General features: G+C 34.2%; 1 protein-coding gene across 1 annotated transcript; it reads left to right on the plus strand.

Annotated features, from left to right (window-relative positions):
- Nucleotides 1–17: 17 nt before the first annotated feature.
- Nucleotides 18–25,562, plus strand: LOC147069979 (uncharacterized). The gene is made up of 12 exons (XM_085949456.1): nt 18–117; nt 1,970–2,083; nt 3,262–3,385; nt 5,181–6,089; nt 8,804–9,191; nt 10,332–10,523; nt 13,592–13,746; nt 15,423–15,563; nt 16,233–16,428; nt 17,569–17,776; nt 19,147–19,363; nt 21,623–25,562. Exons 1-12 carry the CDS (start codon nt 38–40, stop codon nt 21,722–21,724), a joined length of 2,826 nt encoding a protein of 941 aa, XP_085805582.1. The 5' UTR covers nt 18–37; the 3' UTR covers nt 21,725–25,562.
- Nucleotides 25,563–26,333: the final 771 nt, after the last annotated feature.

The following is a 26,333-nucleotide window of genomic DNA, read 5'->3' on the forward strand; positions in this document are numbered from 1 at the left end:
AAACGTAATATGTCATAAAAACAATAATACTTCAAAAATGGCTGCGGAAGACGATGAGATTGACATCCTTGGCGATTTTACTTTTGACAGTTGTTTGTCGAAAAACGAAAGATCAATGTAAGTATTTATGAAACGCGCTAGCTTCATTGGTGCATTAGTATATTTTTTGAGTTTCTAAAATTACAACATGGCATAGACCTTCATTTAGTATTTGAGTAAAAAAATGGCAATAGGTAAGTAAACAAATTTGGACAATATTTGAGAATTAAACAATACACTATTTTATTCCACGATGCGTAAAATAGTTTAATTAATTCAGTTTATCAGTATGTACATTTATGAATGTTTAATTATAGCTACTGTTGGCTACTAGGTGTCAGATAACCGATAGGTTATGTCATTTTGAAGTGTAAACAATCTATAAATTCTATCAACATTATTTCGTTATTTTCAATGTTTTTGGCATTCAGCTATATATTTAATAGTAAATTTATGTTACATTTTCATTAATTCATGATATGGAAATCAGTTTTTACAAGTTGATTTATCATAAATGGGTAAAAAAATAATACATGAATTAATTAGTACGTTTTTTTTTGTCGAATATTGATCCTTTACGGATAGCCACTACAATTAAATTTTCGCAACTGTTTTTGGTAAATGTGCCGCAGCTGCTGTCATGAGATTTTATAACTTTCTTTTTAGACCAAACCAAACCTTACCTAACCTAACATAACTTAACCTAATCTAACCTACCCCAACATAATATTACCTAATATCGTACCATCGCGACTAAACTGCCACAATCCAAAAAACGTCAAACAGAGAAAATCAGCTTTGAAGTTTTTACCTTTCGCATTTTTGTACTGTGTTTTTGAAATGTGTTTAGATATTGAATGAAGTTTTGATTTGAATTTAATGACTTAGAGATATGAAATTTTCGGTACATATACTATGAACGATAGACAATGAAACGTAGTAATTAACTCAAAACACGTAAATTTGGACTTGTGGCGGTTTAGTTGCGAATGTGCGAAATAAGGTTAGCTTAGATTAGGTTAGGTTAGGTTTTCATTCTTGTATTCATGAATTTTGCCAAAATTCACTATGAAAGTTAGTGCGGTTCCCGCCTGGCTTCCCGTAAACCGACTTGTACCGTTTTTTCTTTCTTTAGTAATTAAAAACGACCTTATAGCGCCTGTACACGTGCATGGATTTACTGAGACCAAATCTAACACGATAATAACTGTTAACGTGTAATAGTGCTGACTATCTCGACAATTTCATTCTTCAAGCATAAGCGAAACGCGTTGTTATTGTATGGTGTTATTTGACAGATTATAAAAGTTCGTAAATATCAAAATGCTCTGTGCGGTGTAGTTCGTTTTTTCCCGGCAGGTTCGCCACTATCATTCTACTGCGCATACGTCATGCAAGTTTCAACTACCGTGTGAAAATTCAGAAGCTTTTCTTTGATCTATGCATGCAATCTTGCAACTTGCACGATAATACATGTTTACATGTGCATTTCCTTGCTATGGCCACGATAATACGTATTGTCAGCAGTAAATCCATGCAAGTGTAAACGGGGTATTAGTACCTATTGTAAACGAAAACTACCAGACTCTTATTGTGTTTTACTTATAATTTATAATATAAAACCAATTATTAAGTGTATAATAATAGTTATTTGCATTGAATATGTTGAAGATTTATATTATTTTATACTTACCACTGTTTTATAATAATAATCAATTACTGATAAAATACTGACTACTTATTCATATAAGTAATAGGTATATAGTTTTATAATATTTAGAAGTCATATTTATGAAGTTTCTGTGGAAGTAAATAAGCAAATGGTAAAAATGATCTTGTTAATATTGTACCGCAAGGAGTTTTTGCATTGCATAATGCTTATCAATGATCTATATTCGTACTTAATCAATGAGAATTGTATATTCCACAGTTCTACATACCAAGAACTTCTTCAATGTGATTACTCGGTTCCACCCCAATGGCTTCTAGACACAGGCACAACATCCTGTTGGTACGACACTCCAGCTCATGAAGATGGCTCACTGTAAGTTTTTTTCACTTCTGTCTGTTCTCATTTGAGTATGTCCTTCTTTTCCTTAACGATCTTGTTTTTTCAGTTCAATGCTCAATTCAATTCAATTGCCGATAATGCTATTTTTTGTAACAAGTTTTCATGCATGCTTTCACGATTTCTCCACAAAAATGGAGCACATTGACACCTGTAATATGTAGGTAATATAGGTAATAGGATATCTGATGAGGATTTTCATGAATGTCCGTGATAATTTAAATATAAAAAACAATGTTAAAGTAAATTTTGGAAAACGTGATAAAATGTATGTAATTTTCCTATAAATTGTCAGATAATGCTTGTGTAAGGCTTCTCTGTAATACTTACGGAATTTATGAAGATAATAATATGATATTACTACATTATTGTCAACGTTGAATAATAGGTATCGTAGAATTAAAACACATTGACTGCTGACTAGATAATTACTAATTAATTACCACATTTAAATATCATGCTAATTATATCTAATGGCCACCTAATCGTTACGCGCCTAGCTCGTCTTTAGCACTGAAAGACTTGAAATGAAATCAATGACATGAAATTTATAAATTTATGGTGTTAGTTGGTTTTTAAAATTTAATTATACCATAAACAAAAAACCCTTCAGAAATTTTATTTTTAAAAATATTTCAAATTTAATGATTTAACAGTGTAGGAAAAACTTTTTTGAATTAAATTGATCTAATTTTAAATTATTTGCTTGTAGGCTGATATGTAATGAAAAGCCTTCAACTCTAGTGCAATTTGCCGATCTGTTTTGATAAATTTCCGGTAGATGTTACATACAGATTATTACAGCCATTGAATACATGAGTATTGGTGGAAATTACATTACATATAGATGCTTCTATCAGTCTGTTCCTGATACAATGTAATATTTATTTTTATTAAGGTAGGCTCTAATAATCGCTAGTAAGGTGTAAGGAGTTCAACCATTATTTATTGAGAAACTGACCATTTACGCCTTCAATTTACAAAAATATGTTAATTCAGATGAAAATCGAATTAAAGCTAATCCTAAAATGCCAAAATTCTATTATTTTCAATCTCAGGACTTCGCGTTTCATTTTTTGAATGCGAATTATTTTTTCATGTTAGACTGCAGAATGTTGAGACTTTTAATAAATTGACCATCTGAAATTTTCTAGTAAATCGGATATTCACAATAACCATTCGGAGGCATTCAGTGACGATGACTTCCAACCTTCAACTAGTAAGCACACGGTGATCGAGTGGACTGAAAACGAGAGGGAACTCCTCAAGAAGGGACTGGTTAGTTATGTTTGAAGATACGCCAATAAATTTTTATTATTTTATAAATTTTGTATTATTATATCATCGTTTTTTCTAACAATAGCTAATAAGTTTTTATTAGCCATGGTGTGATCATTAGATATGTCGTGAAATAATTATTATAGAAAATTACCATTTTTTCTCATAAGCAGGGGCGGGTCTAGCGGTAAGCGGCCCCGAAGAGACCCCGAGATCTTGGAATGTCTTTAAAGAATTATCTTACAGACGGATTTTGATAATTTCTGATAATTTTTTGATAATTTCTATGATTGGGTGCAGTTCATCGTTTACTTTATTATGGTCTCGCTACTTGTTTTAGTTTCCGAATAATAAAAAAATACACCGAATTTAATCATTTTTCCTGACGTTGTGGGTTAAATAACCGAGAAGAAGTGACTCACTAGTCGATTTCAAAGTAAATTCATTTTATGTCATATGTGATAAGACCAAGGCAAAACTATCGCAAAGAACACAAACATAATATGAAATAGTTATAGAGCCTTTTCGAATATTTCGTCTTTTAAGAAACAACACCGCGTAAGTCCCCATTTGGCGGTTTTGAGTTTTGAATAACATTCGGTAGGTAAAAAAATCCTACACCGTGTTCCTTCTGTGGAAAAATTCTTTTTGAATGAAAAAATGTTTTTTTTTTAACTAAACACAAAAAAATAAGTTAAAAGGTATCAATTTTCAATTTTTTGAGACGTTTTTTGTTTCCCCTGAAAATTTTAATTAAATGACTTCCGCGGTGTTGTTTCTTAAGCGACGATTTGTTGTTTGGAATCTATCAATGGAAGAAAAAAAGAATGCGATAAAAAAGTTGATGGATATTTACAAATGGACATTGATGTTTGTACTTTTGAAGATGAATTTGACCATTTTTTAATATTTCTTAAAGAAAACAAAGACACTATTAAAACCACACCAGACATCTATCGAGCCGCCAAAGAAATGTCTTGCACATTCCTAAATGTAGAAATATTATTGAAATTTTTTTTAACAATCCCCTTATCTAATTAGGTGAAAGATCATTTTCTGTTTTAAAGCGTGTAAAAAAATATTTGAGAAGTACTACGGGAGAAGAAAGATTATATAGTATGGCCATTTTGTATATAGAGCAAGAATTTTTTTAACTGAATTGACACTGCCAAAATAATTGACGAATTTGCAAGAAATAAAGCAAGACGAAAATTTATTTAAAAAATGTTTTTTTTAATTTTATTTCTTTTTTGTTATATTTTATGTTAATAAATTAATGAGAGTTTCTATGTGTAAATTTTTTTTTTTCCAACTTATTCCTGGCCAACTGGCCCCGAAATTTTTACCGCTCAGGGCCTCCACTTGACTTGATCCGCCCCTGCTCATAAGCAGAGCATATAGACTTCCACAGAATGCAGGTTATATTACCAGATTTTTTTGACGATGCATAGTCCCTTGCCATTCGCTCAACCCATTGGATGCCTGCACTGAAACAAACACTCAATATGTGAATTTTTCTAGATACAGAATTTGAACGCGTGATATCAGAGATGGGCACTCTACCGGTACTTGACTATGGGCTTGGGTGTTATTTCAAATCGGTATAAAGATCAGAAAAATCTATTAACGTTGTTTCTGTGATCAATGTTTTAAATTTATAAAAATTTGTGAAAATTAATATCTATAAAGTCTCTTTATTTCTATTGTATTATGTATATTCTATTGACTTTAAATATTTGAACTCATTTCTAGTTTGGAGGCGAAATTGATACTGATAATTGTGTACTTATTGTAGGAAATATATGGCCGTGATGCTAATCGTTTAGCAATATTCATGGGAACTAAGAACGTGACGGAGGTTCAGTTATTCATTGAAACGGAATACGGCATAAATCTGGAAACCCCCGCGTCGGAACTGCCGTCCAATATGACAGAACACATAATAACGCAAAACCTTGCGAAGGAAAGACCGCCAGGTTTCGACTACGGAGAGGTGCTGACTGATAACGAGATACCGGCTTCTATCGAAGAGGTCATATCTATGGTCAGCACAGCCGAGCCAACCGTACACGGGATAACTAAGCTTAAATTGAAAAGCGGCGTAAATTCAATTCAAAAGAATCCAAGGAGCATACTAAGGAAGAATTATCCAGCGTATAACGAGAACTCTGGTAGAAGCCTGTTGAAAAACTCAATTAAAATCGAGGCTCCATCGCCTGAAATGTTACATAAGCTACCGAAAGTCCAGGGTCTTAATAGTTTATGTTTCGATACGGTTAACGATTACCAGTTGTCTATTAAAACATCAGGTAAAAGAAGTGCTCAATTTGTAGATGCCCGATCAGATGTGTTAAAAAACTGTGATTATCTGAACGACGATAAGATCAAAAAGCTTCAGTTGTCTCCTGTCGGCGATAAGAATCGACGCAGACAAAAGTCCAACGATTTTGACACGTTACGGTTCGATGAGATCGATAAAAAGTCCAAATTTAATATTAGTTTGACTTTTAATAAAAGCGACGGATTGAGCCGGCTCGGGTTGGGCGGGAAGAAGAAGAATAGGAGTCCGATCAATTCGAAGAGGAAAAATAATAGAAGTCGAGTTTTGGTCGATAAGTCTCCCACTGTGAAAGGACTATCGACTCTCATGCAGATTGTCACGGGATCCGGGCAGGCGTTGCCGTTGAGTGAAGGGGAACAAGTTGTAAGTATTTTCTTAATAGTTTATTATACAATAAACGGGGAATAGAATGTATTACAAGTTTACACAATACAATTCAGGTGTATTCTATATGGTGTACTTTATTGGAGAATCGACATTAAAAACGGCAGAGATCCGACTGTTTGTTATGTGCCGGCAAATGAGTTCAGGCTGAAGCCATTAATTTTTTTCTTGTGACTAATGTAATTGAACAAAACGTAGGGAATAATTCACAAGCCTTATTTGTTGAATAAAAAGTAGTTTATTAAATTATTAGCAAGTGCAATTATTATGTTATACCAAAAAATTTAAGTGATTCTGACACCGGTTGGTAATTAAGGTAATTTAATATTTTGATTTGAAATACAAAAGCCGATTGCCAATAAGTAACGCAATTTAGAAAGTGCTTCGGAGAGTATTGTAAAAACATTAAATTTGTCACAATTAGATAAGATACCTATGGCATAGGCCATCCTCCCACGGCGCAATTGAAGTCCGACAGAACTGAAACTAAAATTCCAGCCAGTATCTAGCTAATGTATTTCAATGGCGGCTCGCTGACGGCGAGACTGGAATCTCTCAGCTTCAAAACGGTCGCGAAGAGACGCGACATGCTAGTCGCGCGGTCTCTGAAGTTTCCAGTCACCGTAAAACAGTGGTACCAACATCATTAGATTCGGTGAAAAATCATATTTTCTTACCAAAATTGGCCGCACTGCGAACATGTGTCATGCTATAAAAATCATTAACAACCCAAAACGTAAAAAGTACAAGATAAGCAAAATTGAAATAATTTAATTCTATTTGAATAAACGCAGCAGCGTGCGTGTTGTCGGTTTTTGTACAAAACAGCTGATGGTTCAGTTTGACAGTTTGAGGTTATGTGATTATTATTTCAAGTGGTTTCAGTAGCGCCGTGTGCGAAGCATCACATTGGCCAGTTTATGAGTTCCTTCACAAACCAGTTCTGTCAGATTTCAGTTGCGCCGTGGGAGGAGGGCCATAGTGGTCAGTGCATTTTCGAGCAGGTTCGAACCTTCTGGGTGTCATATTTTTTTGAAAAAGATTTTTTCTAGTGGTTATATTATATTTTCTCACAAGTGTTTTCAAATTATGTATGTTCAACAACTACTCTATCAAGTGTTTTATTACTAAAATTTCATAAGACTCCTTGTTGTCTGGTCCTTTCTCCTTTTTCTTCTGGTCAAAACTTTTTGTCAAATGTCTTTTTTAGTGATTTTAGGCCATTTTAAAATATGGCTTTATATTGTCACCTCAATACTACAACTAGGTAACTCTGATTTGGTCATTGTTGGGAAAATGAAATTTAAACTTTACTTGTTAAGGGGGCAGCGCTCGAAATGGAAAAATTTACGAACCGGAGCGCTCGACAAATTTTCTGAAGATATTTACATAGTCATCAAATCGTATGTGTATTTTATAAAAATGAGTGTCAGATTATCTATTCTATGGCCTATCTAGCTCAGACGGTCAACATATTTTTTCCACGAGACGGAGCGATGATTTTACAAATTTCACGAGCCGGAACGGCGCTCCGGTGCGTTCCGTTCCATTTCGAGCCCTGTAAGGGGGAGACGCACGCCAGCAGAGAACCTAGCGGAAAAATACGAAGCTTGCAATTTGAGATTTTTTTTTGATAATTTACAATTTCAACTGTATTAATTAATAAATATGTATCTGAAAACATTAAATAGATTTTTAATTTTTTTTTAAATTTAAAGATAAACTTGCAATCGTAAAAAAATGTGAATTCGTTGCAGGGTCACTTCTTATTATTACATTTTATTTTATGGTCATATTTATTATTATAATTTAGTTTATTAAGTTTTCAATTTTCTGTCGTTTAGATTTTTGACTAATTCATCATTTTAATATTTTTTATATTTAATTTAAAAAACATCGATTTTTATAAAAATCCTTTTTATTTATATTAATATTTATTTTAGGTATGTTCCTAATATTGAAACTCGATTTGATATAAATAAAAAGGATTTCAAGTTATACACATTTATATTTTTATAAAAATCGATGTTTTTTAAAATAAATATAAAAAATATTAAAACGATGAATTAGTCAAAAATCTAAACGACAGAAAATTGAAAACTTAATAAACTAAATTATAATAATAAATATGACCATAAAATAAAATATAATAATAAGATGTGACCCTGCAACGAATTCACATTTTATTACATTTTTTTACAATTGTAAGTTTATCTTTAAATTAAAAAAAAAATTAAAAATCTATTTAATGTTTACAGATACATATTTATTAATTAATACTGTTGAAATTGTAAATTATCAAAAAAAAATCTCAAATTGCAAGCTTCGTATTTTTCCGCTAGGTTCTCTGCTGGCATGCCTCTCCCCCTTAACATAAATCTATAGCTATAATTATTATTAAAAATAAAAATGGAAAATTGTGCTTGTCTAATTGGGAACAGTTAAATAATGTTCAATTGTATGAAAAAAATGCATTTATGGTTTTAAAGTTATCTAATATTTTCAAACACAGAATTAATACAGTTCCCATTAACTTCTGACTTATCTAGTTTTATCATTTTGTAGAGAAGGAAATGTAGAATCATATTCAATAGCTATCTCAAAAACAGTGAAAATCAAATTATCTAGTTGTAGTATTGAGGTGACGATATGGAATGTGTAGTTGATATCTAATAAGTCCATGTATTTTGTAGATCAAGTTGGAGAAGCAAGCAGAGTCAGAGGCTGACAGCGATGTCGAAATTGACATTGACAGTGACGGGGATACTGCCACGCCATGCACGCCGTGCACGCCACCCCAGTGGAAAGCGGCAACGCCAAAATATGTCAAAACGGAATTCTCGCCGCCCATACAAGAATACATCAGTAGCAGTCGTACACCCGAGGCGACTGTGGACACCATACTGAGCCAGGAGTCACCCAATCTAGTCAAATCTGAGGAGTGCAATGTTAAACCGTTGGAGATACCGGATGAGCTAAAAGATCTGATGACCGGATTGGAGAATCCTCAAGAAGAATTGACTGTGAAAGCGGGGGAGATCAGTGACCTTGAGAAGTTCTTGTATCCAGATTTCTTTGAAGGTATGCTTGCTTGATTATTTATTCACTCTATTACACTCTGATTTTTTACTCCACAATGTATTGTGTAGATCACTCTTGTAGCATCATTAATGGGCATGGTCGACCACCATATAAATAAAGAATTAGAAGCAGTATTAGAAAACGAGTGTAAGAAGTAAATACAAAAATTAAATACTAAATGATTACTCCAATGTTCACCCTGACTAAGAATTTTTGTTGAATTGCCACAAATAGTGCGATTCGTCTTTCATCTGTTGGCATTAAAATTCGAACGCAAGAGCCTGGTGATATTTATATGAAATTATTGGTCCGCTAATTTAAAATACTAAAATTTATATGAAAACCTTTAGCACTGCTCTGTGGAGACTTAAACATTTTAAATATACTGAATAACATGATTAAGCCGAATAAGCCGAGGGCATTGTTGTTGACTTAACAGCGTGAAGGTTCTAATGGTTATTAAATTTTGTGGAATAAGTATGTACTATTGTGATATATTTTAATTAATATTGTCTACTCTATGACATGGTAACTCACCGTCTAAATCCCCGTATTCACTAGTGGAGAAAATGTCCCTCAACATGACGCGCAATATAGAGTCTTCGTGATGCTGCAACGTTGCGCACTGTCCCCCAATGTTGCACGCAACATAGCGCGGCATTTCTATGTGACCCGGGACGTGTTGCATGCTGTTGCTTCATAAGAGGCGCACGGGCCACCCGTCTGTCCAGCCTCAGATGTTGGTGAATGTAGACGGGTGCGCAACATGTCGCTCAACATGAGTCACTTGAATATCCATTCTTCTTTCTCTTTGTAGTAAGTAGTTTCACACCCACCACCTTTTCTTTCTCTTGCGTTTCGATAAACTACTCAATAGAATAAATATGTACGTATGTAGCACTGACCAACACAACCTCCTTGGGCGACGTTTCTGCGACAACTGATGTGAGTCCTGTTGTGCACAAGCAAAATGTTCCGCAACATTGTTCCTGAGACATAGACATTGAGCTTCATGTCCTGTGACATGTTGCTCCGTTTGTCCCATAGTGAATACATAGGTAACTTTAGTGTATAGTTATTATTTTCATTTTCCCCTACCCGTGTGATAATCTGTTCTTGGTTTTTTATGTATATTTTTAGGCAGGCCAGCTAAGACCCCTGAGCGATATTTGATGATTCGTTCACACCTCATAAACAGCTGGCGCCAGTGCCGACCATACTACCTGACCAAGACGGCTGCGAGACAAGGCCTCCGAAACTGCGGCGATGTCAACTGTATTGGCCGTATACACACCTTGATGGAACAGATCGGGGCAATCAATTTCGACTGCGGTAAGTAAACATCAATTTAATATATATGATCATTAAATGAAATATGTGAACACCTTTTGAATCCTCAGTGAAACATAATAATATGTCATTGATCAAACTTCCTGGTGATTGGAGAGGAAGGGACATTTTTTGACCAGCACAGAATAGGGAGGACTCCGGCACATGATTTTCTAAGTTGATAGATTTTAAAGGCTTCAAATTATTTGGTAAGTATATATTATATGCATTAACAGCAAGTATTTTAATAAAAAATCGAGCAAGTATTTTATTAAAAAGGTGGGAACTATTTAATATGAACAGCAAGTAAAAAATGATTATTGGGAAGTATTTAAATAATTTTTGGTAAGTATAAATATCAATTTGTCAGTATAAAATCTATTTTGGACAGATTTTTTCTTTTACAGAAATAACTTATTTAATAGCTTCCTTATTATGTTAAATTTAGTAGGATAGTTTTGTTCTTTCTATCTGGCTCTCCAGAACAGATTGTACTATTAGAATGGTATTTCTCTATTATTTCATCCCTTACGCCCATTTAGTGTAGCAGCATTTGTGTATCTATAAAATGGCTCAATGATGCAATGCGAGTCTCCTGAGCAAGCTTCTAGTGCCTTTAAGATACTATTTCATTTTAACTATCAGCTGTAACTTAACTTAACTGCACCTTCAGAACCATCAGTTGTAGGTAGCTGTTAGGCATACACTCTTGATATAAACGCACTTCAAAGATATATGTAACCTTACCTTATGAGATTCAAACCCCTAATCTCTACTTCATTGCAGAGTTAAATAAATTGTAGTGTCTATTTACTATTTTATACATTTTCAACTTTGCAATAATAACAAGACATACTTCAGACTTGTATAGTGCTTATTACATATTATTTTCAGTATCAGAATTAAATAATAAGACAGACTTCAGTTGTTTACAATAAATGTATTTATGGTAACAAACATATGACAGAATAAGACGTTTCCTTCAATGACATATCAATTACATACAACCTATTACTAAAGACGATCGATGTCGATCAATGTGAATAATTGAAAATGATAATCTAGAATACACACCCAGTCAAACGATAACATAAAAATCTTTTCCTTCAATTACGTGCAACCTATTACTAAAAACGTTTATGAAATTCATAAAAGAAAACATAAAATTTGTGTTGTTTTTACTGTTATATTATTTTATGCAAGTCTACATATAAATAACACAACATTTTAGGATTATCGGAAAACATTCCGATAATCGCAACTTTTGACTTTTGACAGCTCGATTTTGTTATTCGTTCGTTGTATAAGTCGATCAGTATCAGAGCATAGACAAATCGGATGACTTATGCCAGCGCTCCATTGGCAAGCCAAAAGTCCGAGGACAATAAGTGCTCGGCCGTAGTCATTTGGCGGGCGCGGCGCGGCAGCGTCTTGCGAAACTCAAACGTATAACCGTGTGTATTATGCCCCAAAAAAGACACTGTCTACGAATATTTTACACACGGTTATACGTTTGAGTTTTGCAAGACGCCGCCGCGCCGCCCCTGCGCGATCACTACGTTCTTGCACTAAATCGTCCAATTTGTCTATGCGTTGTTACTGATCAACGAACGAATAAAAAAGTCGAGCTATCAAAAGTCAAAAGTTGCGATTATCGTAATGTCTTCCGATAATCCTATAATTTTGTGTTATTTATATGTAGACTTGTATAAAATAATATAGCAGTGAAATCAATACAAGTTTTACGTTTTATTTTATTAATTCCGTAAATTCAAATCAAAAAATAATTGATAAATCTCTCATTGTAATGTGTAAATTAACAAATTAATTAATAAAAATGTTTAAAACAATTACAGATTTTTTTTCGGTCTGAATAATCGCGTATTAATGTGAAATCTAATTTCCATAGTGATCGACGGACGAAGTCTGGCAACTCAGAGAGTAAAATATCAAACATGTTTGAAATCCAACGAGCCTGGTCTGCGGATTATAAAGTCCGCAGACCTGGGGTGCTCCACGCGAAAAAAAAGTCCGAAGACTGTAAATCGTCTGACTTGCGTGCCAATGGAGCGCCGGCATTATTAATTGTCCTCGGACTTTTGGCTCGCCAATGGCAATACGTTTCACGGTCTTGTTTACATTAGATACTATAGTAAATTAACAATATTAAATTATTATCTGATTCGGCATTTACACTAATAGTAAAAATAATAATATACATTTTATATAAATAATTAATCTACTTACTTAAATTAGTAATTTTAAAAGACGTTGAAAAAACCTTTTTTGTGGTGATGAGTAAAAAACATGTAAAATATAAAAAATTCACGAACCCTAACTAATTAATTTAGCATGCAATTTTAATTGGATAAATTTAATATCATACTATTAATTATTGTTGTACCCAAACTGAGATTCATTTTTTTTATAAAATTAGACAATAATAGGTAATAAAAATGTACTTAGTTTAAAAAAATGATTTCTGTAATAATTGTAGTACCTACCTAGAGAACCTATATTTTTGATCAATTATTAATTTAATCTTTGAGGTTATTCGCATTTATTTTATGAAATGTCCATCTAGCTCTTTTTTCTGCACCTCTGCGACTTCTTATTTGATCTTCTTTTAATAATAATGTAATCATAAATAGTTTGTTCTTACCGATATTCATGAATGCATAGACTAATATACTTTATATGCGATAATGGTAACCCTAAAATGCCGTGCGGCCCATTGAATGTTTTTTACTTTTCATACTATCAAAATAATAATGGATATTGATTTTATCTATTGGCCCATGTCATTTAAATAATGATTATTTATTTTTACTACTGATTTTTGAATATTATTTCTTGCTGTACCAATATTTTACATTCAACATTAAAACTGGCGGGCTTATACCGATACTTTGAAATAAATACTTACCATTCATTTAAAATTCTGACAGTTGTTATTTAAAAACTTTTCAAAATTGTCTATTAATACTTGCTTCAAAAATGCACGCCGATTTTAAATACATACAACATTGAAGAAGTTATGTATCTTAATTTGTAATCGCTTTTCTTTTCAGAACAAACATCATACGTGCGTCCGCTGAGTCTTTTGCTTTCGCGAGTAATTCCCGCCACACCGACGCCGGCTCAATCTTCAACGCTCAAAGTAAAGCAACCGGAGGATGTGTTTAAATTCGATGTCTCCAGACATAGGAAGAAGAAGATTGTTGTTGTAAGTACGATGCAATGGTAACATTTTTGACAATTGTAAAAACAATTGGTTGCCGTATATAATAATCTTATTATGCCGTCTACTTTATGAAGGTTTAACCCAAAAAAGAAATCTCCACCTTTGAGATCGCTGAATGGAACAGCGAGGTTGTGCTCTTATGAAACCATCTCAGATTCTTCAGCAAATATATTTTTTTCCGTTTTTATTGGACTGGAGACAGCTAGATTTACGCTTGGAAAAAACAGGCACAAAAAATAGCAATTTTAAACATAATTTAAATTTTCTTACTGATACAAGAAGAAACTTGTTTTTCTAACCATGAAGGATTATTATCTAATGCGTAGAAAATGGATGTCTTAAGTAATACTCACCCCACTTCTGAATGTGTGAAAACAGGGACGGTTTTTGATATATTTGTGCACTGTAACTATGTCTTTCGGTGCCGTTTGCAATTGATTTTAGCGACGTTAAAAGCATGTAACACCATACTTACCTACTTCTGTCGAGTTTTTACGCATCCCAATTTTAATTTGGTATGAAGGCAGTTGCTTCCTCTATGTCAAGGGTTTGTCAAGGAGTTTTTCAATTTATTTTTGTGGATACCACTTCTGGGGGTGTGGGTGATACACCCTTTAGCCCTATCGCAATTCTCGTCACGTTTTTGAAATACTCTAGGCAGGTAGGCTGATGACATAAATAGTGCACAAAAAACTTTGTCAGTCATACTTATTTGTTTTCATTGAACTAAGAATACAGTTTATAGATGGTGCCGGTTAGTTTCAATTAAATTAAACTCAATTAAACCTTGCTTGAACCTAACCATAATAGTATTGGTATGATATGGGTGATCTGACAAAAATAGTGCACACTTTTTCAGTAATATTTATTTATTTTCGTTGAATTAAGAATACATATTACAGATGGTGTTTGTTAGTTTGTTTAAATTCATTAAATATCTAAAATGACGTATGATTTAAATGGCATAATTTTAGATATTTTATGGAATATTTTTTTACTATGAATTTGATTAGGCAGGTTTAATTGAATTTTAAAAAGTAACAAACACCATCTACACAATGTATTCTTAGTTCAATGAAAACAAATACGTTTGACTGGAAAAGTATAGTGTGCACTATTTATGTCGGATCTTAAGGCGATACATCAGTGAAACGGCAAATAATTTTCAACTGTAGGCGCGATGAAATTTTGGACTCGCTGCCATTCGGAGAGAGAACATCGAGCTGGGAACACGTCAATTTGTTTCGGGATGATTGATTGATGGCGACGGGGGTATTAATTCTTAAATCGTGTAAAGATGACTAAAAACATTACCCATTTACTTGAAAAAGAAAACATGTCAATGAATATATGTATTATTATTGTTACTAATAGAACAATAAACAGAACATTAAATGGACGCATGTTGGATTTATATGACAAATTATATTTCGTTTGGCATGCGTCAATTGCACCCGCCGCAATCCGCGCATCGCCTAGCCACGATCTTTTTAGACCGTGCCTCAACTGAGGTATAGCCTTAATAGCCTACCTCCACCCTTCGCAACTGCTTTATGGTGTGTGATGGTTCTAGCTGCGTTTCATTCTCGGTAATCCTATGTCATTTATTATCTCATATGAAATGAAAGGATATAAATTTTTGCTGGCATTTTTATCAGGATGGCGACGGAGGCTATACGATAACTCACAGCGAATTTGGAGAAATTTGTGAAGCAGTGTCGGAGCCCAGACAACAGAGGATATTGAAGAAGAAACCTGTCACCCTCATGTACTGCAGAAGTTTTACAGAAGACCATCCTGTGAGTGATTATATTTTATTCTTTGCTGATATCTGACAATCATTAGCCCCTGTTTTCAGCTTAATTTTCATATTGTCTATTGAAAGGGAAAACCTGTGAGATAATCATTGTTAATCTTTATGTGCAATCTGAACTTGAAATCATGATGTGATGCATAGAGAGAGATATCTCTTCGATGCGCTAATTTGACAGACCGCAAGAGCTAACAAAATGATGGTGTGATACGAAAAACTATAAATCACAAAGTTTTTAGGTTCTGCAGGCCTATGTTATAACTGGTGATATGAAGTCACCCGGTGACATGACGTAATTGTGACGTAAGCCAGTACACTCTCGAGGCAAGCCGCCCAACGCACACTGCTCACCATAGATATTATTATGCTGAAACACCTATTTGTGTATGGGGACAATGGATAACGCCAGTATTTTAGTAGCGTTAATTTCTCGAATGCTATTATCACTCCGGTAGTACGTCACAATGATGTCATATGACGTCATGTCGACCGGGCGACTTCAACTCGCAAGTTCTAACATAAGGCCCCTGGTCTCTACAAATAAAGATTTTGTTTGGCACATGCCTCAGGAGATTATACAAAAGAGACATACTCAACAAAACATTTTTTATTTATCTAGCGTTCGGATAGAAATATAATTTGTTTTCCTTTCCAGGCTCCACACCGTGTTCACATGTCCCTGTCGGCGCTGATCCTCATGGACTTCCACTCGCACACGTCGCGAGCCGAGGTGATGGGTCTGCTGGGCGGCCACCACCTTACAGAGGAGACTGGCCGTCTGGTCTCCATCGAGAGATACGTGCCCTGCGATAGTTTGGAAAACAGCGGCACGCACTGTGATATGTGTCCAGGTGGGAATTATCTATTTTAGTTTTTCTTGTACTTTTACTGTAGGTACTGTAAAATAGGGAATTACTGTTGGCTCTAATGACAAGACCTGTTGCTAAAGAGTCTCACATTGTATTACAGTAGAACCTTGATATAATGGACCTCGATATAACGGACTTCGGATATAACAGTCAAAATATCCGGTCAAATGTGAAAAAACATCCTGTTAATGTTGTACATGTTTAAATCTATGTGTCACCGCTTGTTAAAAATGTTCTGCACACGATAATCTATTGACTATTTGCCAGATAACGAAATTAAACTATATTACATCCATTTTCGTAATTTTAGAGTTGATTATAAATAATTACAAGAAAAAAAAACTTTTTATATACAACGTTTTTAAATTTTCTGTTGAATCATATAAACTTGACTTGACTAGCTTAAACGATCAATAAAATTGGTACATGATAGAAATACTGATAAATAACTTTTCATACGAAACAGAATTAACTAAAAATGAATTTAATTCTACTTAAAGATGGCTAAAAGTATTAAAAAAATGTATTGGCATCGTGTTCTGATATATTCTAAAAGTTTCAAATGTCTAGGTAGTCGGGAAGTTAGTTAAAAATTGATTGCAAGATTTGTACCGGACAAACAACCACTGGACAAATAAGAATACGAGCTATGAAAAACGTTGTAAAATATCAGCAGACTTCAAAAAGTGCAAACAAAACTTGTTTCTTTTTCAAAGCATAATTACCGAAAGCAAACGCGTCGACATTGAACATTAACATCACTCCACAACGGGTGTGTCTGGATATATCATCCGAAGACAAATAGACAGTTGTTTGTTTTTATATAATGGACTTTTGACTGCAACAGACATCCCCTTACCCGTATTAGTCCGTTATATCGAGGTTCTACTGTATATTGATTTATATCAAAGATATTGTATCGAACGAAAGGATTGGCCGCGTTTATTGTTGTACATAGATAACCAGCGAAATCACCATCATTATTTAGAATATCTTATGTGTATAAATAAACAGTCTTAAGATCATGTATGTATGTCATACATCCGAAATGTCTACTACTGGTAAAATGTATGGCAAGGAAACATTTAATTATGAATACTAAAATGATTTAAAACTATCCAGTATCCCAGAGTGCAGCGTCGGAAACATTGGCTTGCGAAGGTTTAGAGACTGTGGGCTGGCACCACAGTCACCCGCTCTTCCCGCCGCATCCTTCCGCTCAGGATATTCTCTCGCAAGCTGATCTCCAATCTGCGTTTGCTCCGAGGCCTTTCTTAGCAGTTATTCTATCTCCTCATTGGCCCCCAGGGAGGACTGCTTCACAATACAGGTATGTTTTTTTAATTCGAGTCACCGTGGAGGTATCTTCAAACTTATATGATTGGTTTATTTCTTTGTCTTGGAACCGGGTAAAAAGAGAAGCCTTCGAGAACAGTTTTTCCAGGATCCGATTTTGTCTTTTTAACACCACAACAAGTCATGAGGCCCAATGATAGTAGTGTAGTAGTGGAAACGAAACGATCACATAAACACCCAAGCTTTGAAAAAACCACATCAATATATTGTGACCTCACCAGGGAATAGAACTTAGAGTCCCCAGGTAAAATCCCAGTGCATTACGCACTGAACCAAGTGGGCCGCTACACAATAGAGCAGAAGTAAGAGTTTACCATTCATACCGATGTATATTTTTGTCAATTGGGTTTTAGAGAACAAACAAGTTGATGTTGGTTTTTGCAACCGCTGTTGGATGAAGGCCTCCCTAGTAGCTCCCTTCACTCCAACTCGGTCCCTAGTTCTTCGCTGCCACGTACATCCATCGGACTCAGATTTCGTCCATCCAGCAGGATTTAGGGCTATGGTTGTTGTTATGTTCTCTCAATTCTATTCTATGGTATAGACGTATGGACGGTAAACCAATAGATGTCATGGAGAGTTGAAGCTTTTGAGATGTGGCTGTATAGCACATCCTCAAAATTCATTGGACTGACTGGGTGACAAATGTTGAAGTTCTCTATCTAGTGGGTAAGGACCGAGAAGTTCTGCGTAGTATCAAAACCAGAAAAGTACAGTACCTCAGCCACATTATGAGAGGAGGTGACTTAACAACCTCCGTGATTGGTACGAGTGCAGCGCCACTGAACTGTTCCGGGTAGCAGATGACAAAGCTAAGCCGACCTCCGCTAGGGGATGGCACAATAAAAAGATGGTTGTCTACATTTGTCAAGCGGTTGTCCATTCGCCGAGCGAGATGTCAAACCCATTGCCATTTCATCTGTTTAGTGACCTCTATCACATCGTGTGTTCTTGTCTGCTTCCTTATCCATTGGTTTCTCAGTGGTCTTTCCGCATTATGCCCAACATGCACCTTTTGTGTAATGTAATTTTCGAATTTCTCTTTACATTAACAGTCCGTGTTTCATACGCATACGTGAGCACTGGTAGCACATGTTCGTTTATCATTTTACGCTTAAGACACAATGAGAGGTCACTTTTGAAAATACTATTTCCAAAATGCATTTCGTGGTAATTTGGTACTGCTACACACTAAATTGTCACTATTTTTGTATTTTTTTTATGATGCCGATATTTTTTTTTATACACTTAAGTCACCATGAAATGCACGGATGAATAATCCCTATATCCAACTCAATGGGAACATTTTAAAGAGTCGTATTATTCATAGAATTATATTTCCAGATGCATGTATGTGAAGAAGGATATCAGCAGTGAGCAAGACTTGGCTTTTCGCTTCAAAATCCACCTGCACTGCGACATCAACAATCACGTGGACGTGAAAATGCTGTTGGCGCACGTGGAGAGAATGTGGAGTCACAATAAGACCTCCAGTGGGAGCTTCAAGGTGGACATGCGGAATGATGTGTGCTCCAATGCCAAGATTCCGTATCTCGATAAGGTCAGTATTCAATTTTGAAAAATCTTGCTATTTCAAATTACACAAAAGCTAAACTAAACAAAATTTTGGAAGAAATGAGTACTTATTTATTGTCTGAAACTGTGTTATGCTTAAATTACATTGGCAGATTATGTCTGCCACGATTGTCAAAAGTTATTATTTATGCTTAAAAATCCCTTTTTTGGAATTGTGAACTATCGTGAGCACATTGAAACAATTCTTATTTCCGTCTGTCACGATTCACCTACAGCATTCCTGAGAACGTACGAAAATATTCAAAATTACCGCTCGCTCTGCGAGTCACGACGTCGTATTTAGCCGTGCCATTCTGAATTCATCAATTCAACTGTCAACACTCTCTGTCCAGTACTATCATAACCATTGGCGGCTCGGCTCTATGCTCGATGATTTGGTGGGTCAGTTTTATATTATTTTAATTTGCCTTTTCGTTGTACACTTAGAAGACGTATAGCAAATTGGCTTTTTATACATTATAAAAGAAGTGCTATAAATTGTTAGATAGTTAGATTAAAAAGATAGATACCTACTTAACCTTAAAAAAAAATGTCTATTTTCACATCAAACAATCAAAAATATTTAATAAAAACTCCGTAGCTTTTTAGCTTCATTTTTCATTAAACTGTCACTATCAGAAAAAGTGTTGTGTACTGTTATGAAATGGCGGGATCATGTATATATAAACACTTTTTATATTTCCACTGATTTTATTAGAAGGTAACTTTTACGATTAATATAGCAGATTACATTTTAAAGGGTAACTTTTATACAATGGTTTAACTGTTTAACACAATGAATGCAGTCGATGCGTTTTAGTCAAAGGTTGTATTTAAACTAAACTAAAAAGCTATTTTTGGTTGAGTACTATAATATTACAAAACAAATAATGACATTGCATAATATGAAACTTTCAGACAACAATAGGAAGTTTGAAATAATTAAAATATAAAAAATAATACGGTTGAAACCATGCTTGGTAGGTAATATAATACATGCTCGATGAAATCGCGAGGCAATAATAATTAATAACAGAACAACGTTTTATACCTGTTTCCTTTAACACACTGAAAAATGTATTGTTATCTCTTTTTGGGACAATGACGAAAATCTTGCCTATGCTGCGTCAAAACAAATTAAAAAAAAGACTGGCGAAATGTGTGTTTTCTCCGTTTCACATATGGAAAATGAGAGAGAAAGAGAAATATGTAGAAATATTTTATCCCGGCATATTCCCAAATGCCCAAGGTATAGCGACCGAGCGGATTCCTTTTGTTTGAATTTTATACACACAGTTCGTCCGTCCGTGTGCGTCTCGCCTTGACGTGTTAGCCGATAATTATTATAATACATTGTACCTACATCTTAGATTATAACCTACATAGATTGTAAGATGTTTATTTTTGGAGGGTCATTGACCAATTGACCTAATGGACCAGCCGCTATTGGTCATAACTATTCTCAAGATGGCAACCAAATCAAAGAACTGAAATGTAAATTAATAATAATAAGTATACAAAACTAAAGTATTTTCTATACGTCAAATGGCCGCGACTCGCTACATGCATAAAATATATTTATAGTTAGCTTTGACAGCTGAGTTTTGACGTAAAAATGCGAGTGAAAACTGTTCAGTGTAGCCAGCAATCTAACGAAGAAATAGTTTTTGGTCAATCTATATTTTTAATAATAGCAATACTATGTTTATTTTAAACCAATCAAAAGCAAGGATCAACGTAGTGTGTAATTTCTTGTAATGTAAAGACGATTGGTCACGACGGTTGGCGTGGATTATTGGATCTGGTTGGAACTGCGCGTCTGCTGGTGTAATTAAGCCTTTACCCAATCGTGCAACTTGCCAGTTTCCCTTTATAGGCATAGATTTTACGAGCATACCCCATTTTTATGACATATTTGTGATTGAAAAAAAAGTCATTTATGCTCTGAGTAGAAAATTGAAAATCTTCACTTTGGATTCAAATGTGAGAGTTTTTTTTTCTCTCATTTATACGTAATATAATCTTTTCATACACAGACCAAAATTATTATATTGTAAATATTTTTATGACAAAACAGTTCAAACACATATCGCTCAAACTAGTTTGGGGAACAAATGATTTACGTCTCTATGATTTGTGCCATTTTTCTTCAATGCCTCGGGGGCCATTTATGATTATTGCGTAGAAACGGAACCTTACATTTCATGCAAAAGTTATTAATGATAATTTTATCTTTTTGTTTCAGTGTTTGTCCAGTATAAGACACCATTTGAACTCAAGTGAAAACAGAATCAACGCCACACACTTTCGAGACATCGTTGAAGGGATCAGAAAAATTGTTAGATAGCCAAACTTGCATTTTGTATTAATAATATTATATTTATTTATTATTTAGATTATTGTAAGTATTTATAGTAGATTTTAACTTGTACATATTATTGTAACGCAGTGAATTTATACCAAATAGCATGTAAATTGTAATTTTATAGTAACGATTAATATTAAATAGCATGCCTTTTTAAAATGAATAATCCACTATTGTACGTAATAAACAATGCACATCTCTATTCGAAATTCCCATAAAATCTTTCACAATTGCAATTTTTTTTCAATTTCATATTCAATATAAGATTTACTTCTGCCAATTCTTTATCTTTTGAGATACGGAACTCTAAAATGAATCATTTAATTAAGGACCTGATATCAACGCATTTTCTAGTTTGGCAAATGCAAAATGTATGTTCAAAATTTCGGTTTGACTCGTACTTTGTTGGTGTCATGTTTAATTATTACTGTGTCAACATTTGGTATAAACCGCTTTCGTAAAAAGGTTGTAAAATACTGGTCTATTGAACATACATAATTTGCAAAATCTGAAAAAAATACGGCATCCGGAGGGACCCGTATCCACTGGATTCGCCCCAATGTGCTTTATCAATTGAGCCACGTACAGTAAAACCTTGTTGGTAGGAACACTGATAATTCGAAATTCGCCGTAATTTGAAATTTTCAGGAAAAAAAAGTCCCTTGAACACTATTTTCATATAAAACCATACCTTTAATTCGAATTTCGTAATTCGAAATGATTTCAGAGTCCCTGGCATATAAAAATATTCAATAAATCGTAATAAAGTGAGCTTCATGAGCCAGTCTTTGAAAATTAAAACATCAAAAATTACTTATTTTATGAAGGTAATAAAAATAATCCTGACATTTTTGACCCAATTCGATAGGCACATCTATGATCGGAAATGAAATTAATAAAAATAAAAAAAAATTAAATTTTCAAAATTTTCCCCCCATAATTTCATATTTCGTAATTCGAATTTTTTTTCGATTTTCGGTCCCATGGAATTAACGAGGTTTTACTGTATGTCTTATTTAATTACAGCAAAATTAGCTAGTACTATATGCATCTGAAGCTCTTAACGAATTGCATTTATTTGACAATCGGCTTTTGTGTTTTGAATAAACAATGTTACATTCTCAAATCTTGTGAATTATTCGTTGAATAAAAAAAATAGTTCACTGGTCTATTGATATCTATCTTGCACATAAAGTTAACTCTAGATTTATCTTCTACTCTTTTGTAGCCCGCGATGGAATCAACCTTAATTTCAAAGTCACCCTAAACCACTATCCTCGATTTTTAAAATACAACCAAATCCGCATGGCCAATCTAAGTCAAGTACAGTCGCACTCGGTTATTACGATCACGGATGTAATGAGGAAACATTCGTTGCCATTTTAGTTTATGATTTTCTCCATACATTTATTCACTTTTATAACGAGCTACTTATCGGTTATACCGAGCTACAATATGGTCAAAATTTTTCTTAAAACTGTTAATGTGTCGATCATTTAAAAACATTTCGACCCTAAGCAATAAAATCCGACCAAACAGGATGCCGCCGGAATTGGATTACGTTTATGACACTAGTTAAGTGTCTAATTACCTACTTAATTGGTGTTTTCGCCGACAATATTGAAAAAGTATACACGCATATGGTTGAAATTACATGTAAAAAATCCAAGGTGTCTGAAGTCGGGTACCTACCAGCGTTCATTACAATAAACAACTTCTTTTGCAGTTTATGAATGCCATGCTTGTTTCGGGGAAAAAATCTAATTGTGTATTTTTGTTTGAATTGCGACTTTTTGTGTTGTGAGCGCTCATTTAAAAATATCTATTCTCTGATATAACGAGTAATGCTTATAATGAGCAAATTCAGTCGGTCCCATCTTCCTCGTAATAACCAAGTTCGACTGTATTTTGAATCGGCCAACCAATGACAGGCACTAGATTATAGCTGGCCTATACAGTGTTAAAACATTCTATGTGTATATTTGTAAACAATTTGTTTGCTAAGTCGTCATAGAAGGTGTCCGCTTTCTGTTCTTTTCGGTCTAGTAATCGCTGCTTTTTGGATGGATTAGTGATTGACCGATCGCATCTTAGATCTCTAGTGGGGCTGCCACCTCAGGGTTTGAGAAAACATTTTGAATCTCTTTTGGTTTGATTCCTCATCTTTAGCCTGTTTAGTGACTTACTTCATTTTTCATCTGTATACTTTGTTATAATTTATTGTTGGGGGTTTCTCACATTGCTAATATAATGAATGTTATTGTAAATCCAAAAATGTTTTTAATATTTACAGCTTTTTTATAGTATTACACATTATTTATATTTTACGAACATTATTAATGATATTTTCTTTTGTTAAAATAATTAATTCAAATTATTATATTCTCCTGAATACCCCATAAAATAATCACATCTACCTATTGCATTACATTTCTATGTATTTAAAATTGATACAACGTAGAGGGAGAGCATAGGTAAAAATACCTAAACTGTTATTTTTAATGTATAGATAAGATTTTTTTTTACTGTTGATTGTTGTGTTAGGCTTTCCATCCACGGAGATACACACAGAAGACGCAACTGGTTCGAACAGTAACCAATGTTTCGTACACAATGCTATTCTTTATTGATTAAATCCATTGATATACTACTAGATGAGCAGTTCCCATACAAGTGTCATTTTAAAAATGTACCACAAAAGATATTACGAATATCGTCTTATAATATTTCCTTGTAGGTATAATGCGTTAAGACCGTTAACATGGATTCCCGAAATTCACCCGTATTGCCCTGGCTGTAAAACTAAATTTGCGTTCTTGGAATAGTGAACCTAAGGGTTGCTGCAACGCAAAACAGACAGAGCAAGTCGTCATGCGCTGACTATTAGTTAGAGTAAGATGCAAGCTAGATCGGGCTAACTCAGTAAGTTTTAACAAAGGCCGAGTCGCTGAAAATCGGGCGTCATTTTAAGAAGCATATGATTCATCCAGTAGTATATCAATGATTAAATCACTCAACAGTCAGATTAAAACAATCTGCGGGAATAGTCAGCTTGTTAACACGGGCAGGGCTATTTCTCCTCTTTTGCTACAAATATTGTATTCAAAAAATGTCTTCTTCCGACATTTGAATGACTTTCAGTTAAATGTTGCCGTGACAATACTGAAACGAAACTTCACAACATAATACGCACTGTCGCTTGTCTACTTCTGCCAAATACCTTGTTTTCGCACCCCGTCTTGCATGCTTTTGTCAACGACAGTTGGCAACACTGGTTATTTTTATATTAAGATGCTGACAGATTTGTGCTATTTGTTGAATAATGATCAAAAATTTAAATGATTGGTTTATTTTACAAAAAATTAAAGGCTGTTTGGACATATCTATCAGCACCTTGGACTTCGGTGGCGAAGAGTAGAGATAGACTGTGGAGATCCGACATAAATAGTTTTTAATTTGTAAGTTAGTCATAGTTATTTATTTTCATTAACTTGGAATACAAAATATATAAGATGGTGTTGTCTAGTTTTTAATATTATTTACACCCTCAATTAGTAAAGCATATTAGCGCAAATCCAGTGGATGTTGATTCGCCGTGCGTTTTATTCTTTCTAATATCAGGTGTTTTCAAATTATGTATATTGTGTTTTGGTTTAGGCAGGTGCACTATTTATGTCGGATTCCCACTGCCTACATGTACTCTTCGTCACTGACGTAGTTTATTTCTGTTGGGGCGGACCTAAAACAAAACAGATATGTACTTACAATACCGATACCAAGTAGTTATTAATACTTATTTTTCCTGAAGTGTATATAATGTGAGGCCTTTTTTCTATGTAATATAAAAAAATATTCCATTAAATATTATGTAAATAAATGAATTTTGTGTACTTTTTTATATCAACTTTACCTATAACTACTTGCGAGGTTATTATAACATATCACTTAACATCCAAAAAGTGATAAATATATCACATTTATCAATTTATATATTCAGACAGTTATTTATCACAAGAAGTTAACTATCAAAAGTGCTGTCCCCTGTCCCAAAAGTGTACCCCTTCTCCTGGCTGTGTTAACTTATAGAGCTAGATAGAATACGTCAATTACATATTGAAAATTGAGATGTGACTATTTTGGAAAATAATCTATGTCACAGGTCACGGCCGCCGCTTCAATTTATAATTCAGCGTAAGCTGTCAAATATCAAGTGGCGGGTAGTAACATATTTTTTTTAATACATACTGCAAATGTTATGTTGATATATTCCATTCTTGTTTGACGTTTCAATACAAAATTTTGGGGGGTTCAGGCATACGTATGCTCACCTACGAGTACAGCGACATATCGCATCCATAATTTGTAGTTACTGAATGCGTGTGACCAGTTATTAGGATCGTTAGTGTCCATTTGTGTCGTCCTTGCTCTTGTGTCTTTTAAAGATGCCCCAGATGCATGCACCCATTATTCATGAGTGCCACTGTTCTCCCAGTGGCCACAGGCCTTGTGTATGAGAAGTGGGGTCAACCCGTTGAGAAGGCTGTTCGACAACTAAATCATCCAGATCACGATCCTCAGTCATGAGATCCTG

The sequence above is a fragment of the Rhyacophila brunnea genome, unplaced genomic scaffold (assembly GCF_057557595.1).
Source record: "Rhyacophila brunnea isolate RB1 unplaced genomic scaffold, BYU_Rbru_1.0 scaffold_22, whole genome shotgun sequence".
In the NCBI taxonomy this organism is placed as follows: Eukaryota; Metazoa; Arthropoda; class Insecta; order Trichoptera; family Rhyacophilidae; genus Rhyacophila; species Rhyacophila brunnea.

What these genes read in the sequence shown, in the direction of transcription:
- LOC147069979 (XM_085949456.1), top strand. Translation starts at nt 38, where the DNA reads ATGGCTGCGGAAGACGATGAGATTGACATCCTTGGCGATTTTACTTTT. An exon ending in GCACTGTGATATGTGTCCAG is followed by an intron (nt 16,429 to 17,568) that starts GTGGGAATTATC and finishes AAAACTATCCAG; the next exon opens with TATCCCAGAGTGCAGCGTCG. An exon ending in AGGACTGCTTCACAATACAG is followed by an intron (nt 17,777 to 19,146) that starts GTATGTTTTTTT and finishes TTATATTTCCAG; the next exon opens with ATGCATGTATGTGAAGAAGG.